The following is an 18,560-nucleotide window of genomic DNA, read 5'->3' on the forward strand; positions in this document are numbered from 1 at the left end:
TTGCCTGTTGGTTCCCGAGTGCCTTGTTTCTAGGGGTTACCGTGAGGTCATGCACCTTGCACGAAATATTACTCTAGGGCACTTTGCTGCAAAATCATCTCCTCTTGCCTGTTGGTTCCCGAGTGCCTTGTTTCTAGGGGTTATTGTGAGGTCATGCACCTTGCAAGAAGAATTACACTAGGGCACTTTGCTGCAAAATCATCTCCTCTTGCCTGTTGGTTCCCGAGTGCCTTGTTTCTAGGGTTTACTGTGAGGTCATGCACCTTTCAAGATAAATTACACTAGGGCGCATTGCTGCAAAATCGTCTCCTCTGGCCTGTTGGTTCCCGAGTGCCTTGTTTCTAGGGGTTACTGTGAGGTCATGCACCTTGCAAGAAATATTACACTAGGGCACTTTGCTGCAAAATCGTCTCCTCTTGCCTGTTGGTTCCCGAGTGCCTTGTTTCTAGGGGTTACCGTGAGGTCATGCACCTTGCACGAAATATTACTCTAGGGCACTTTGCTGCAAAATCGTCTCCTCTTGCCTGTTGGTTCCCGAGTGCCTTGTTTCTAGGGGTTACTGTGAGGTCATGCACCTTGCAAGAAGAATAACACTAGGGCACTTTGCTGCAAAATCGTCTCCTCTTGCCTGTTGGTTCCCGAGTGCCTTGTTTCTAGGGGTTACTGTGAGGTCATGCACCTTTCAAGATAAATTACACTAGGGCGCATTGCTGCAAAATCGTCTCCTCTTGCCTGTTGGTTCCTGAGTGCCTTGTTTCTAGGGGATACCGTGAGGTCATGCACCTTGCAAGAAATATTACACTAGGGCATTTTGCTGCAAAATCGTCTCCTCTTGCCTGTTGGTTCCCGAGTGCCTTGTTTCTAGGGGATACCGTGAGGTCATGCACCTTGCAAGAAATATTACACTAGGGCACTTTGCTGCAAAATCGTCTCCTCTTACCTGTTGGTTCCCGAGTGCCTTGTTTCTAGGGGTTACTGTGAGGTCATGCACCTTGCAAGAAGAATTACACTAGGGCACTTTGCTGCAAAATCATCTCCTCTTGCCTGTTGGTTCCCGAGTGCCTTGTTTCTAGCGGTTACTATGAGGTCATGCACCTTGCAAGAAATATTACACTAGGGCACTTTGCTGCAAAATCGCCTCCTCTTGCCTGTTGGTTCCCGAGTGCCTTGTTTCTAGCGGTTTCTATGAGGTCATGCACCTTGCAAGAAGAATTACACTAGGGCACTTTGCTGCAAAATCGTCTCCTCTTGCCTGTTGGTTCCCGAGTGCCTTGTTTCTAGCGGTTACTGTGAGGTCATGCACCTTGCAAGAAGAATTACACTAGGGCACTTTGCTGCAAAATCGTCTCCTCTTACCTGTTGGTTCCCGAGTGCCTTGTTTCTAGCAGTTACTGTGAGGTCATGCACCTTGCAAGAAATATTACACTAGGGCACATTGCTGCAAAATCGTCTCCTCTTGCCTGTTGGTTCCCGAGTGCCTTGTTTCTAGGGGTTACTGTGAGGTCATGCACCTTGCAAGAAGAATTACACTAGGGCACTTTGCTGCAAAATCGTCTCCTCTTGCCTGTTGATTTCTGAGTTATTTTTTCCTTGGGGTTACATGTATTGCTAGTTTGTCCAAATGCGGGTGATGGTGAAGGGTTTTTTTGGAGCCGACTGCAGACAATCTGGAATTATAAAAAAACATACATGGCAGCATCTTTTCAGTATAAAATCATAAGGCATAATAACATGTATATAAAGTGCAAAAAACTGTACGTTTTATTTTGTAATCAATTTCGAGAAATACTTTTTCAGGTGTGGTATGTAGGGTGATTTTTTCTGTGTTAAGTTCAACCATGTGCGTCTTAGAAAATATCTGGCATAAAAAGACAATTCCAGGCTAGTCATGTGGTTTATATTATTCTAAAAGCATTCCATATGCTAAAATCTATGCTACCATGTACAGGTAGCATCGGACTATTTGGAATCATACAAATTTATTTAATTGTGATAAATAAAACTATTTGCGTTTGAAATTAAGTTTTATTTAATTTATTAAATAGAGATACAAAACACACCCAAGTTCCTTTTGAATGTATATCTTCAATCTTAATGGTGTAATTTAATTTTAATTAGAGCTATAAATGATTGTATGTTTAAATATTATGATGCCATTTTAATGTTAAAAGCAATTTTCAAGCAGTTACCGTACGAGACAAATTTGAAGACAATTGCTTTAAAACATAAAGGAAAAGATATAAAAAAAGCCTTGAAATGTCTCCACAAATAAATGGAGAGGAATATGAAAATTTAAGTACAGGTAATCCTTTGAAATGCTTTTAGATAATGGTTTTGGCAGTAGTAATGAAATTAAAACATTGTAATTGTAATTAGTACAACACCTAATGCTTGATTCATTATCCTTTGATCACATTGACCTTAAAGCTGCACTTGCACAGATTGTCAGTTTTGAAACTTCAAAACATTTGTCCAATAATCAGCTGATTATGGCATCAATGCCTTTGATTCAGTCATATTATATAACTCACAATAGAACAGACCTCAATTGTTTGGTAAACTGGAGAAACTTTCATTTTCTTTAAGGGTTAGTAAAAGTTTAAGCCAAAAAATATGAATTTTCGAACGTAAATATGAAAAACTGCGATCAAATCTTTTGTCAGCTGTCTTGTATCAATGGTTTTCACACATCAATGCAAAAATGGCTCATTCCAAAACAAAACTAAAAAAGCTGTCAAAACTGTCAATCTGTGAGAGTGCAACTTTAAGTGACTATTAAAAGTTTAATTAGATTTTAACTACGTTTCCATCCAATAAAATCACCAATCTGCCTCGTAACTCCTACGTACTAAGATTTGGAGCAACGTAGACATGATGTCATGATTTGGTTGCCTGCCTGCTGATAACAGATTACAATCTAAGATATTTAGAACATACTAGGTAAAACTCAATGACTGTTTGTTTTACTCAAAATTATTTATGTTCTTATATTCTAAACAATCATATTTTCTTTGAAAATGTAGAATAAATTTTAATTCATGTGTCTCATGCGTTTATGCAGTATGAAAGCTTCGGCGCAATGTTGCAATTTTCCGAAAAACAATTAGGGCTGGAGTGTTCATAATGCATGAATGCACAAAAAAAAATCCCCGTTTGATGCATGAAAGGCACACAATATAAGATGATGCAAAAAAATTTTTTTTTCATATTAAAGGGACTAAATATCGGATTGGCACCAAAAAAAAGTTTTTTTCTGTAACGAATCTCAGGACAACTCTTTAATAAAATGTTTTACTCTTTGATATCATAATTGTAAAAAAAATACCAAAAAAAAAAAAAAAAAAATTAAGTTGGAGACAGGGTTCGAACCGGTGTGGCCAAAATTGCAGCCCAGTGTTGTATCCACTGTGCTACAAAGGCATACCATTAACGGTTGGATTATTTAAGCTATGTACCTAACTTGGTTATATCATGTGATAACATCAACTAGCCAATCATGCATAAGGAATGAATTCTACTAGGTAGACATACCTAGTAATCTTTTTTAATGGAAAAAAACTGGGAAAAAATAAATCAATTGTAAACTATTTGGTACTTCAGTTAGTAAGTGTCAATGCATTGTACACATCGATACCAAGTTTATGTCAGTTTTCGACAATTTTCTTCTTTTTTTTGCTATTTCATCATACTGAGTATAGCCCCTTTAATGCTTTATCATGTTCAACTCATTTGTCTTTAATGATCAAAAGAAAAATAGGCATATGATTTAGGTACATAAAAAAATATTAGCAATATTTTGGGGCATTTTTTACTGGGGAATTTGTGGCTACATGGCTATAAATCAAATGAAAACACTTATATTATAAAGGTTAATATTTTTTAATCTGTACCAAAATCATACGCTTATTCATTTAAGTCAAATGAGTTACCAAGAAAATGCATGAAATTAAAAAAAATAATTGTTTTTGCATCAACCTAAATTTGTGTGCCGTAAATATTTATTAATCCCATAATTCACAGGTACCAAGTGAGGAGAGTTCAAACACCACAGTGGAACTGCAGAGAAACGTGGCCAAATGGCAGAGGTTCAGGGAGCTAGATATGGTCCTGAACGCCAGCATGATCGACATCTCAGAGCGATGGGCTGAGGGCAAGGGGCCGTTAGCGATCGCGTTTACTGCTAATGAGATTAAGCAACTGATTCGAGCGTTATTTCAAAACACTGATAGAAGAGCTGCCATGTTGAATAAGATTAAGTGATTGATCGATTGTGAATGATTGAATTAGTTAAAGGGACTGGACACCAAATGGTCTCTAAATCGACATATTTTCTCAAAACTAGCCTAGATTTATGAATACAAACTGGTATGAGGCTGATAATACATCATTTTACATGATTAAAAGAATATAACATCGCTGTCTCAGCTGAGTTTTAATGGTTATCCACTTAATATGTGTATATATTTAGCATTTAATAGTCATGTGATTAATATTATATATACTAACGCTATATTTAAGTTTACCGGGATTTACATTGTAAACAAACCCAGTAAATTTTAAAACAGAAAAATACACAAAATCTGCGAAAGATACATGCATCGTAAGCCATGTGGTACATCAGAATGGAAGACTCCATGCATTGTACACAATGCTATCAACTTTATTTAAGTTTTTGACAATTTTTTTTTTTCCTTGCAATTGTATCATCTGGTGGTATGTCCCTTTAACTAAAGTGCTTTACTGTTTAGTAACTGCCGAAAAACAGCAGAAAAATATGTCATTTATAAAAACATACATAAAAAGTTATAGGTCTGTGGTAGCATTAGTGAAATATATGGAACACTGCATTAGGAGCTGCTGACGAGTTTGAAACATGTCAAAATTAATAAAAAGAATGTGGCATTACATGTACATGTAGGTGCGAACCTCTGGAAAAGAAATATTAAACACGAAATTCAGACAAGCATTATTTTCCTAATGTGAAAGAAATGTTTATGCAAAACAGTTCATGTATTTCTTTGATATGTAATTATTTTTTCTTTATTTTATTTTCTTTAAAATTGTATAAGAAAGCAGTCTTTCTGTTGAGCATAGTTTCAGGTTTAAGCATATTATGATATTGAGCATTGTAAGAAAAGGTGCTGTATTTTATTAAAGAAATATTTACGTTGATTAAATACAGGATAATTGTTTGTTGTAGATCATAATATATTTCACTGAGTGAGCACCAAAAGTGATATTTCACTGGTGATGTTCATTTGGTGGTGTATATTGTTTGTTTGGTGTTTGAAAAAGATAAATATCATTTTTATTTCACTGATAAATTTTCTATTATAATGATAATATCTTTATCTATAATACCCCCCCCCCATATATTTCTGTCTATGAAATATATATTATGATTAAAAATACTTATTTGTGTTTACTATATTTACTTAAGGAATATATATAATGATTAAATATACCTATTTCTGTTTACCACATCCTTATGAAATATATATTATGATTAAAAATATATTTCCTTATGAAATATATATTATGATTAAAAATATTTATTTTCTTTGACTAATACAAACAATCTTTATGGTGTCGGTTCTTTGAATGTTTACCTACATGTATCTACATTGTCAATATTACAGAGGATATGTGCATGAAGTTGATTTTTTCGTAAATTTTGGTAATTAAAATGCTATACATCTTGTTGAATGTTGAAGTATTTTAATGACTGCTACCAACATGTCAACATGTTCATTTCTCGTTTCCGTGACCAGATTTATTTGATCAGGCAAAAATTTAGTCTAGATTGCTCTGGGTATTGGGCTGATATACAACACCTACCAAAAGGGCAACTGACATCTGGAGTTAAATGTATTTCATGTCGCCTTGTGTTAAAAGTTTTAAATACAGTATGTCAACTTGTTAAATGGTTGTTTAGGAGTACTTGAGCAGTCACCCATGAAGTGGCGCAGGATTTGGAGATGTTGTCCCATGTAAATTCTATTGTTTAGGATGCTAAGTATTTTTACTGGCAATGAGGTTCAAGGAAATGTTTCATATTTCCGAACTTTAATGTACTGAAAAACTCAAAAAGAAAAAAATACGAAACTAAAGATATCTTTATATAAGGTAATACTGTAAGCACTTAAATTGTTAAACGTGATGAAGATTTTCCTAATAGATGTACAATGTTATATATGTAGAATGTTGCTTGTATATGTTATTTGGATGCTATTTGTGACAGATGTTGTAGAGATCGAATCACATTACTTATTGTTTGGAATTGATGGTTTTGTTGATTTATGATATTGTTAAAAGCATCACAACTGTGTTCAGAGAGTTGTATATTAAGGAATACATGATTTAGTTATTGATGCTGATAATTCGTTTTTCTGACTAAAATATTTAAGCTATTGTGTTGCATGTGCTGAACATAAGTGCTGAATAAAAATTTGAAAACAAACCTTGTTTTGTGTTTGTGAATTTAAAATCAGTTGAAGCATTTTTATAATTATTAAAAAGCAATGACATACACTTATGGAGTAACAATATAACATTGCTTATGTTACCCTGTTGAATAGTAATAGTATAATGATTTTAACTTGAACTGGGCTATTCATAGCTAATGTTTTCTCTGTTATGTCATACCGACTGAAAATAAAATTTGATTTGATTTGATTTGATTTGGCTAGGTGACTTGAAGAATTCCCTTTTCCCGAGTTCACTCCTGAAAATCTTCCCAATAATATACAGTGTTCACGTGGAAAATTATGCATTTTAGAGAATTGTCGCAGATATGCTATTCAGTATACTGCCTTCAAAATAACATATTACTCATTTACAAATTGGCATGGTTGGATTTTTTTGGGTCCTACCTAAATCTTTTGCCATGGCTGGAATATGTATAACTGTAATAATAATTCTAATTTAATGTCGAAATTTGCTTTCCCCCTAACTTTTGCAGTTAACTTTTGCTTTTCACCCTAACTTTTGCAGTAAACTTTGTTTTAATTTCGAATTTACCAATTTTGATGCACACATTATTTGTCAGTTAGGTTAGCTAATTTATTCAGTTATCACGGTAGAAAAATAGAAACCAGAAATATCGTTTTAGTAGTGTGTAGCCTGACCCGGGTTTTACACAACGAAAAATACAAGCGTCTCCAGACACTGATGATATTAGCGGAATTTTCAAAACAATTCTTTTGACATTGATTTTAAATCAGAATGAACAATACAAATGACATTAGCAGGTAAATGATAAACTTATTTTCAAACAGTAAAGGTATGGTAGTGGAACCCCCTTCCGCTTGACTAAATGTATTGGATAAGCGGTACTGGTACAGTTTAACAGTTTAAAGACGAGTAAAGGCAATCGTAACAACTCGGCCATCTCCGGCAAGCTTCGAGATAGAAAGAAAAAGTTGCATTGTAAGCTCAGTAGGTTGATGTGCCATGATTGTGTTCCAGCAGCTATTTGCGTTATCTGTGTTTAATAGTTATACCAGCCCACCTCTCTAGGCATTTTAGAATGACTACCCACCTCTCCGGCTTACTTTACTGGTGTCAGAAGTAGAATGCAAGAGTTCCTGAATCGGCCTAAAGATTTAACGGGGGGAGTAGTGTATAGTGTGTGCATAAGAACCAGCTGCCAGGTTAACTCAGTTGGTTACTGTTATAGTGCTGTTCCAGACGTCCACGGTTTGAGCCCCACTGCCTGCACACTCTTCCTCCTAGGATTACTTTGCTTATTTGCCTCTTCTTTGCACATAAGCATTATAAGGTGTCCTCACTGGTAATTTAAATATATCCTTAGGTACTCATTTTGAAGTTACAGCGACTAGATAGATGCACAAAAGAAACATATTAATTTTATTGAATTATTATGTTAGACTCATTTGACTTTGAATTTCGAAACAAAAAAGCATCATGCATATTCATTAAAACAAGAATTAAAAGGAATTTTTCTACAGTTTGTATGAAGTGTAACAGAAGAAAGTTCCACGGTTGCAGACAATGATAATATGTATGTATGCGTTTGTTCTGATATATCTTTTATTTTCAGGTTGCTGGAAGATTTGAAGCACAAGTGTTACTGTGACCTGAACCAGGTCATTGAAAATGAGAAGGACAAGCATGTTCTTCAAGAAGTAAACATGACTTTAAATGATTATATAAACAACAATGACAGGCAATTGAATCAATTCATGTAAAGGGACTTTTTTACATTATTGTGTGATTGGTATAGCTCACTGGCATCGGATTTTCAAACTCAATCATTTTTTTTAAAATAAAAAAAAATCTTATAATTCCGAACTAAAGATTATAATACCGAAAATGTGAAAATAGATTGAAAAATATTATTTTTATAAATATATGCACTTTGTACTGTATGATATACTAATGTTAGTATATTATACAGTACAAAGTGCATAATTATTATTTATAAAAAAATATTTTTCAATATTTTTTCACATTTTCGGTATTATTATATTTAGTTTGGAATTATAAGATTTTTTTTGATTTTTTTTATTTGAGTTTGAAAATCCGGTGCCAAGATGTAGTTGATTCAATCTTTATCAGGGGTACTCTTTAATGACATCAATAGTTATACTAGTTATCATTGGAACAATTATGAGGTCAGTTATCTATTGACATACTAGGGTAAAATTAATAAATTCTTGTTAGTTGTAGAATGATTAAAATCTAACATATCATGTAATTTGTGTTGGGGAGAAGTATTTGCTAACTTGTGTACTTCTTTAATATTCTATCTCTATCATAATGATATTACATAGAATTATCAATGAAATACAAGTCCTTGAGCAACAAGTGTCATAATTTGTTTCACAGGAGCGGTGTGATGCAAAGCAAGTCTACTTCTCCACTTTAGCCAAGAAACTCTACCTGCAGTATTTGGCACATGACAAGTCCACCTGGCCCAGTGTTCAGGAAGGAGGTATTCACAATTTATTATTATAATATCCATGTCAGCTGTGAAAATATTCCAATTAGGCTACTTATAGTTTGTTAGGAGATTACCAATGTACTCACAGAATAAATTTATGACCTGATTAAAAAAAAATTGTCAGTCTGGTGGTCTTTTTACTTATTTTTTTATAACGTAAAAAAACAAACCTACCTACCATACCCACACCTAAAGTACTTGTAGGAAAACAGCAAACTATTTATTGATCGTGGTAAGATGGCCAATAGAGCCTATGCTGGTTAGAAGTAAAATTTACCATCCATCAAGCCCTGCATTGGTAGTATGTTTCTTGGCTTGCTCAATGTTTTAAAAGTCACCAATTTGTGAAGGAATTCCCACTTGTTTATCCAAAAGTTTGATTTCAATGATTGCTATGTTTCAGAACAAGAACTTAAGCAAGTTGAGAATGAGGTGCGAGCTGTTAAAAAAACACTGTCAGAAGAGAATGATAAAGTCTACAATATCCTGGAGTCTGCCACCGAAGGTATAACATGAATATAGACACACCATGCAAAACAACCCATGATGATTATTCATTTGTTCTACAAAGTAGTTTAAGCGCAAAATGTCTTTTAATAGGTCTTTTCAAACAATTGAACTCAAAATAAAAATAATTTGAATTCTTTTTTCTTTCCAAGTTTTATTAGAAGCAGTATTGTTAAAATAGAATAAGAAAATCAAGAAAAAGTATGATTTAAGCATTACAAGTAATAGAATGAGTTTTTATATCCACCTCATAATTATGATCATTCAGGGATGTAATTGACCAAGCAGCTGAAGGGCTGAAACCATTTTAGTGAGAGTTTGGGGACTGCGATAGTCCTCCAATGGGATGAAGCATTCTGCCCAGAGGCAAAACTGGCTCCTTTGAGGGCTCTCCTTACTTTAAGAAAGTTTGGTGCAAAATTGATTGTCAATACTAACAAAAACAAAGTAACACCCAGAAGCTTGTTCATTTTTTTTTAATCAGTTGAAATGGAAAAAAATGGTGTGGGTAGTCCATTTTGGTAGGGCCCATCAGAACTGCGGAAGTCTGTGAATCTGCAGACAATTCACATCTCTGTCTTTCAATGATGAATCTTACACACAATTGGAATTTTGTTTTCACAGATTATACGAAACTAAAGGAAAAGGTTTCCCAGTTGGAGGAGAAACTTCAGGTGTATCAGAAAAAGGTGGGTTTTATTCTCTCATATTTAAGGTAATCCACCCATCTTTTATACAGAAATTAGCTAATGGTACAATTTCATTTTAAAGATGTTAAGTTTGAATACTTTTTAAGTTTTCACTGAGAGTATTTTTTTTATATAGATATTATCTTATGGTGAGATTATGTTATTTATAACTTCTGTGATCTTCACAGCAAATGATGAATTTATTGTCATGTTAAATCTTCAATGTTGGCCTAAATTTATAAATTGTTGATCATATTTGCTACATGTGTTGCAGCCCTGTTATAGTATAACCCTACTCTTGCAGAAGTATTTCGCAAGTTATGGCCCCTGATGTACTATGTTTGGAAACATGTGGTGCATTTTTTTTCCTTTTTAACCATCATTTCACCTTTTTAAGAGGAAAATACAGTTTAGATGTAAAAACAGTATTGTCGTAATGGCTTCTTATTGAGGTTAAAATGAATTTAAATGTTTTGGTCTTGTTTCATGTATAAAAGACAATGGGGGAGAAAGTCAACCTTATTGCCTTTAAAAACACTTGATACTTACATGCTTTTCACAGAAATCACAGTTTGAGGCGCGACACCATTTGGATCCCAGCTTGGCCAGTGCAGCCATTGAAAAATGTGAGCAGGCTATTGCAAGACTGGGTACCGAGCTAGCCAATCTACAGGCCCATTCAAAACAGTTGGGAACCAGTCTAGCCAAAAACCAGGACAAGCTCATTTCTGTCTCCAGGGATGGCAGGCTTGCCAGGGACAAACAGCAAATAAAAAGGTAAGGCAGAGTAGTTATTTGTTTACCCATTTTCCTTTTGATTATTAATATGTTAGTTTAATTGTTCCACTTAGTTGTAGACTATGGAGTAGCTCAGGGTTTTCACTTTTTCACATTTTAGCCCATCTGTTTTTTCGAATAAATGGTCAAGGTACCATACCATAGCCTTACTGTTAGTGCTGTTTGCCATTCATGTCATCATGCAAAAATGTAACCTTTTCCAAAAACCTCAAAAACGTTTCCAGTTATTGATATGAACCTTTTAACACATGTTTAAAAATTTTGCGTATGTATAGCAAGGCCTAAAACTATAGCTTTAACAATAGTGAAGTTATGCCTCGTGTTTGACCGAATCCAATGACAGACAATCAGTCCTTGGACTCACGTTTTTGTGTCATGTTCTTGACATCTAAGGAGGAGGGATTAAATGGGACTTTCTAAACACCCCAGCTTTCTTATATGGTAAACATACAATAAACATGTGTCCCATAATTTCTAATACATAGATGTGTCACTTAATTGAAAGATAGTGTCCAATTTACTTAGACAGCAAGCTGTTTTATTGTGCTCAAGGTTGGAATAGGCTAGATTCAACTGGAACAGCTAGATTCCACATATATATATACAAACAAAAATGTTGGTATTTTGTCACATTGTTACACTTTTTACAAAAATGTAATTCCATGCCTTTCACAGACTTGCAGAAATTGTCCAGTTTCTGGAGAAAGCTAGCCGGTTCCGTGTTCTAGACGTGGGAGAAGACCGGATTCAACTGGAACTTCTTGATTCAGCCCAGCACTCTCATCTGCCCCAGGGAGGGGAGGTAAACCTGCAGATTACACTCGTGTTTGATACCAGCATCAAGGATAGGACTGTTTTGGCAGATATCAAGGTATATGTATGCTCTCTTTGGGTAATTGTCATTATTTCAGCAGACATATTTTGATTGTATTCATTGGTAATTAAATATTTACATTGCCATATACAATTCTATAGAGAAAAACTGACATTCATTTTGCATGAATCGCTCAGTGTTATGACATCACTGTTTATTACAATGCTGCCCTCTGATTGGACAAGCTTCTGCTTGGTGTCATTTAACCAATGGTAAATGGAGTTTCTAATATCCACTGTTCCTTTTTCACATACAATCAATGTATTATATTTTTATATTTTTTATTGTATCATATTTTAAAGTATATTTCGATGCATAATTTTACAGTTGTCATTTTCAGGGTGGATTTGGAGACACTAAATTTGTAAAAATCTTTAGATATGTTTTTTGTGATGTTTTTGAAAATGTTAAGTTTGATATGTTTTTAGCTCGACTATTCAAAGAATAGGTGGGCTATACTACTCGCCCCGGCGTCGGCGTCCGGTTAAAGTTTTAGGGCAAGTTGGGATTTTCACTTATAAGTTCAATACCCTACATTCAATTGACTTAATACTTCACACAGTTGTTCAGGGCCATCACATGATGAGTAAGATAACTCCATATTATTCTTTACACAGATTATGGCCCCTGATTGACTATGGAACTTAGGTTAAAGTTTTAGGGCAAGTTGGAATATTTATAAATAACTTATATCCTTTGTTTAATTGACTTAATACTTCACACAGTTGTTCAGGACGATCACACAATGAGGTTACATAACTCCATATTATCCTAAATACAAGTTGTGGCCCCTGATTGACTTACGTTAAAGTTTTAGGGCAGGTTAATGTTTTAGGGCAGGTTAAAGTTTTAGGGCAAGTTGGGATTTTCACTTAAAACTCCAATACCATTCATTCAATTGACTTAATACTTCACACAGATGTTCAGAGCCATCACATAATGAGGTTAGATAACTCCATATTATCTTTTATACAAATTATGGCCCCTGATTGACTATGGAACTTAGGTTAAAGTTTTAGGGCAGGTTGGGATATTGTTTAATAACTTCTATACCCTTCATTCAATTGACTTAATACTCCACACAGTTGTTCAGGACCATCACATAATGAGGTTACATAACTCCATATTATCCTAAATACAAGTTATGGCCCCTGATTGACTTAGGTTAAAGTTTCAGGGCAAGTAAAAGTTAAGGGCAAGTTGGGATTTTAATAAAAAAAACTTCTATACCGTTCATTAAATGCACTTAATAAAATTCAAATTATTTATGACCATCTTACAACAAGAAATATAACTCCGTTTTAAACCTAAATACAAATTATGGCCCTTGAATTTTTTTTTTTTTTTTTTTTTTTTTTTTTTTTTTTTTGATTTCCTTTGAAAGGCATATTTGTATATTCTTAACCACATTTTCATAGCGGGAAATCAAGTTATTTGAATGACTTGCGTCATTGTTTTGGCAGGCTAGTGGGAGGGCAGCATCAAAGTCACCTTATGTATCGAATAATTTTAGTTACGTTTGACATAAAGAGACCAAACTTGGTATTATTACATCGTTATTGTATTCTAAGTCAAAGCGGCGTAGTCGAGCGCGCTGTCTTACGACGGCTCTTGTTTGTAATGTTGCACGTTTTTCTTGTCTGGAATATGCTGCTTTTTTAAAACTTATTGATATCGATACAATGCGACGTTTTATTTTCTGCAATTTTCTTAGAAAAAAAGTAACTAATTTGACTGGTAATAAAAAATAATAAACTTTACACAAAAAGTCATGTACCTATAAAATAAAAAAATACAACGCGGAAATAGCCGAACAAGCAAGAACTCATACTCGGACTGCAATACAACTAATCTATTTTTATGGTTTCGACGTCATTCTGCTAAACATAGAGCACATTGAGACAAAAAATGGGTAAAAACGACATGAATAGAAGTAGTTCTTTGAAGTTTGCGGTCTTAAGACTACCTGCGCGCATACGCAGATAGTCTAAAAGTGGTTTGATCGAAAAAGCTTTTTGAATAAACAACTGTTTTTTTGAAGTCTTTTGCTTTGCTGTTGTCATGTAGCAGATGTTAATTGCATGAGGCTTTAAAAATATAAAAGTTCAATATTTCAAACAGGCCAATCATAGCCAAGTATTTTGTGCACTCAATTTTAATTATTGGTGTACATGACTTAGTTAACTCATATATTGAGCCGTGATAACACAATGATCTAGTTCCCTGAGCTATAGTTTGTGTATGACAAATTAATCAACTTTTTCCAACTTATTGTTGTTTGATTTGTAATACATAAATTATAATCTATACATTCAACAGAAGAGTTTAACAACATAAAAACTAGATCAAATGTTGCTTTGTCAATTAACTGATTTAAGTCATACTACATGTATATAATAATAATAATAATAATAATAATAATAATAATAATAATAAACATGCCCTATTCTGGTACAAATGTTACTTTATTTCTTCAGATCAATGTGGACCATTTCAACTTGGGTGACATTATAGACTTTGAAGTGGCCAAGACTGACATCCCATACCTTCTACTTACTATACAGGTAGGTATGATGCCAACAATTTAAGATTTATTTCAATGGAAAAAAGGTAACTGAAATTCTTGACTACTTATTTAAAGCTGCACTCTCACAGATTGAACTTTTTTACGACTTTTATATTTTTTGTCATGGAACGAGCTAATTTATGTGATCATGCATGGAAACCAGTCATATAAGACTGCTGACAAAAAATTAGATCGCAGTTTTGTATATTTTAGTTCAAAAATATGTTTTATGCGTTTTTCTTAAACCCTTAGTAATGCTTTTAGCCATAAAACATTAATTTTCAGACAGAAATATGAAAATCTGTGATCTTATCTTTTGTCAGCAGTCTTATATCATTGGTTTGCAGATATTTATGCAAAAAAATGGCATTCCAAGACAAAAAATAAAAAAAATGTTAAATCGTTGAATCTGTGAGAGTGCAGCTTTAACACTTGGCATTTTAATTACTAGATTTTTAATATTGATAAATGTTAATGTCAAATGCATTCAATAAAAGACTATTCTTTCTTGGTCTTTCTAACTGTAGAATTTTTTATTAAAACTATTCTTTTATGTTGTAAAATGACTTGAGACAGAGATTGAGATTTGTGTAATATTATGCACCAGTCAGTTGTAACCACGGCCCCACAAGGTCTGGAGAATAGCGGGGACTTTGACTTTCGGTCCAGTAAACCCCAGGTAAAATCCCCACCATGTGGGGACGAACTGATGGTAAAATCCCTGACAAATGCCCCCGCACTCCAGTGACCCTAGGTAAGACCTGTTCCCTGCTATATTTGGCACGAAGACAAAACTATTGCATTCACCCGGCACTGCTGGGCCACGGGGAAGGTAAAAACACGGCCCATTTACCCTATGCCCGGTATACCCCTGCACCTGGGGGGGGGGGGGGGCGCTGTGGTAAAAATTGACTGGTGCATTATGGCCAGTTGTTTCAGAATGATGAAACAATTGTATAATACACATTAAAAACAATTTTTTAATTTGATTGGTGTTTAAAACATGATTTAAAAAAAATTGTGTGTGTAACTGCTATGTTTTTCAGGACCATTGGGTGCGCTGTTTCCCCCTTTTAGCTGAAATAGACCTGCTCAACAAGACTCATGCCATTGACTGGATACAGGAAGAGTCTAAATTGAGAGTACTTGTAGGGAATTGTGGGAAAGCTATGATCACCCTAAATGTTCCCAGTGGATATCCATCAACAAGAGGAATAACCCTGACAGATAATAGCTGTTTAGAATTGGAAGATGTAAGTTAAATGTACTTAACTTTTTTAAACGCATGAAACCTTTTGTGACATACAGCTTTCAAAATGTACTTATCCAAAATGCATCTGAACTTGCCTGATGCAATTATGGTAAGCAGTTTTTTTATGTACATATATTCATTTTCTGAATTACCGATTTGTTTATACCCTGCTGGTCCCAATCAAATTGCTTGATCATCTCAGTCATATTTTCATTGTTGAAGTTAAAAGTTACATTCTGTTTGGATGATTTACAGCCTGAAATTGTCCCAGAAATGTACATTTCATTGATTTTGCCATGCAGGAAACACATAAATATTGTTGGTAAATCTCATGAAGAAAAAGATTTTTGACACAGCTTGTTTGTTATTTAAAAAATAAGTAGAGGTATTGTCGAAGCCTTTTGATTGCCATCGGGAAAAATCTTAAACTAAGTACACTTGTTTACAAAGTCCAGTTACTCTGACTAAAACATTTGTCAAGTTTTATGCCGCTTGAGCAGGGGAGAAAACAACGATGAGAGCTGGTATATTTGCTTGTATAGTCTGAATGTTATTTTAAAGCTTCACTCTCACAGATTGACCACTTTAACAACTTTTTAATTTTAAGCTCGACTATTCCAAGAATAAGGAGAGCTATCCTAGTCACCCAAGCGTCGGCGTCGGCGTAACCACTTATCTTAAAGTTTGCGTACCACCTCAAATATTTTCAAAGTTCATTGACATATGGCTTTGAAACTTTGCACACTTGTTCACCATCATGCCCCCAACCTGAACACAGGAGGAAGTAACTCTCTCAAGCATTTTGACAAAATTATGCCCCTTTTTCTACTTAGAATTTACGTTAAAGTTTGCGTACCACCTCAAATATTGTAAAAGTCCATTGACATCTGGCTTTGAAACTTAGCACGCTTGTTCACCATCATGCCCCCAACCTGTACACAGGAGGAGGTAAGTCTGTCAAGCATTTTGACAAAATATGCCCCTTTTTCAACTTAAAATTTATGTTAAAGTTTGCATACCACCTCAAATAATTTCAAAGTCCATCGACATATGGCTTTGAAATTTTGCACACTTGTTCACCATCATGATCTCAACTGAAAATAGTCAAGCGGGCTGTCTCTGTGATAGCTCTTGTTTGTCTTGGAAAGAGAACATTTTTGCTTAAATATCTGCAAACCAATGATATAAGATTGCTGACAATGAATCAGATTGTAGAATTTCATATTTCCGTTTGAAAATTAATGTTTTATGGCTTAAACCATTACTAATGGTTTAAGAAAAATGCAGAAAACATCAATTTTTGAACTTAAATATTAAAATCTGCTATCTATTTTTTTTGTCAGCAGTCTTATATATTTGGTTTCCATGGATTTGCAAAAATTGGCTTGTTCCAAGACAAAAAAAAAAGTTGTCAAAACGTTTAAACTGTGAGAGTGCAGCTTTAAGATATGAAAATATATTATCATTTAAATGTATAACACATTTTCTTCACATTTTCAGACCCCCGGGGACAATGCCACACTTCTTGATTGGGTGGAATTTCTGGAAAGAAAGTTTGAAAATATGGACAGTTGATAAAATAACATTTTCATTGATGTCAATTTTTTATGAGCAGTTTTGTTGTGTTTAAAGAACTATTTACAAGCAAACATTTTAACTGTAAACAAAAAAGTAAATAATTTTGTTTGCATTTTTTCTGTATGTTTTATGAAGTTTGCTGGAAAAAAAATCATATTGCTTCATAATGCACCATTTTCCAAAATATCAACATAAATGTGTGTTTATATAAAAATAAAAATAATAAATTATAAAAATAAAAATAAAATATTTATCAATCGGTTTTATGCTGTTTTGCACAATGACCTGACAGAATTTTAACTACTGGAGAAAGCATCTGGGACTCAGTGTTTTGAACCTATGTTTAGAAATGAACCTTCCGATTTTGGGGTCATTATATCTAATGGCAAGATTGTAATTAACACTATGATGGTATAGTGCAGAGATGAAGGTCAATAACATCCTTTCAAAAACAGTCGGCAAAAAAACTAGGACACTGACCAATGCTGATGAAATTTCTTGCATAGTTTGGCTTTTACCTTTTGTAGAATAAAGGGGCAAAGGTCAAGGTAAAAATAACTGGTATGGTATGATGCAGGTTTATAAAGTAATGTACTTATCAGTAGATGGCTCTTATTGAATTTTAGGGCAGTAGGTCAAAACTCAGATATCATCTTTGGATTTTCTTGGTGTTAACTACAGAATAGTTGACTGCTTGCCATGAAATTTTAGTTGCCATTGATAACCATATCAACTAGAGATTGCTTTTTTGAAAAAGCGCTTGTCTCCCCTATTGTGTGGTCGTAGCTGAGAAAAAATAAATGATGGACATGAAATTTGTAACTTTGGACAGGAGACAAACCAACAGTGAAGTTTGGTTTATTCGATTATATTAAATAGTGAAGAGAAGAAAGTGTTGTTGATTAATCATGGAAAATGTAAACGAAGTTTGCATTGTATGAAGTTCCTGGGCGCAAGCGTTATTCAATTATTGATCGGAAACCATTTTTCAGAGCTCTCACAGTCATCGTGACCATGACTACATCAATAGGGATCATCTACATAACCAACTTGCATACCAAGTATTAAGTTCTTGGGTGCAAGTGTTCTTTAGTTACTGAGCGGTAACCATTTCTTCAACTCAAGGTCATGGCAACCTTGACCTTTGACCTACTGATCTCAAAATCAATAGGGGTCATCTACTAGTCATGACCGACTAGCGTACCAAGAATGAAGTTCCTGGGTACAAGCGTTCTTAAGTTATTGAGCAGAAACCATTTTTAAGCTTAAGGTCACCGCCAACATATCATTTTTTACCTGAAGGTAACCTTGACCTTTGACCTTTTGATCTG

General features: G+C 34.3%; 2 protein-coding genes across 4 annotated transcripts in view; both read left to right on the forward strand.

Annotated features, from left to right (window-relative positions):
* LOC128231809 (centromere/kinetochore protein zw10 homolog) overlaps window positions 1–6,460 on the forward strand; it is a 29,362-nt gene extending 22,902 nt beyond the window's left edge. The window contains exon 10 of the mRNA XM_052945009.1: window positions 4,021–6,460. Within this exon, the coding sequence (XP_052800969.1) occupies window positions 4,021–4,260 (240 nt within the window). The 3' untranslated portion in view covers window positions 4,261–6,460. The remainder of the gene's footprint in view (window positions 1–4,020) is intronic.
* Window positions 6,461–7,155: 695 nt separating this feature from the next.
* LOC128232116 (uncharacterized) lies at window positions 7,156–17,455 on the forward strand. Of its 3 annotated transcripts, none has more exons than XM_052945483.1 (10): window positions 7,156–7,250; window positions 8,063–8,147; window positions 8,851–8,956; window positions 9,369–9,470; window positions 10,097–10,161; window positions 10,724–10,938; window positions 11,635–11,830; window positions 14,311–14,397; window positions 15,446–15,652; window positions 17,152–17,453. In XM_052945483.1, exons 1-10 carry the CDS (start codon window positions 7,225–7,227, stop codon window positions 17,224–17,226), a joined length of 1,164 nt encoding a protein of 387 aa, XP_052801443.1. In that variant the 5' UTR covers window positions 7,156–7,224; the 3' UTR covers window positions 17,227–17,453. The 3 variants fall into 3 exon arrangements, with proteins under 3 accessions (XP_052801443.1, XP_052801441.1, XP_052801442.1); XM_052945481.1 differs by lacking the exon at window positions 7,156–7,250 and adding an exon at window positions 7,439–7,792 and having other exon boundaries at window positions 17,152–17,455; XM_052945482.1 differs by lacking the exon at window positions 7,156–7,250 and adding an exon at window positions 7,439–7,780 and having other exon boundaries at window positions 17,152–17,455.
* Window positions 17,456–18,560: the final 1,105 nt, after the last annotated feature.

Source organism: Mya arenaria, chromosome 4 (genome assembly GCF_026914265.1).
Source record: "Mya arenaria isolate MELC-2E11 chromosome 4, ASM2691426v1".
NCBI classification, from domain to species: domain Eukaryota; kingdom Metazoa; phylum Mollusca; class Bivalvia; order Myida; family Myidae; genus Mya; species Mya arenaria.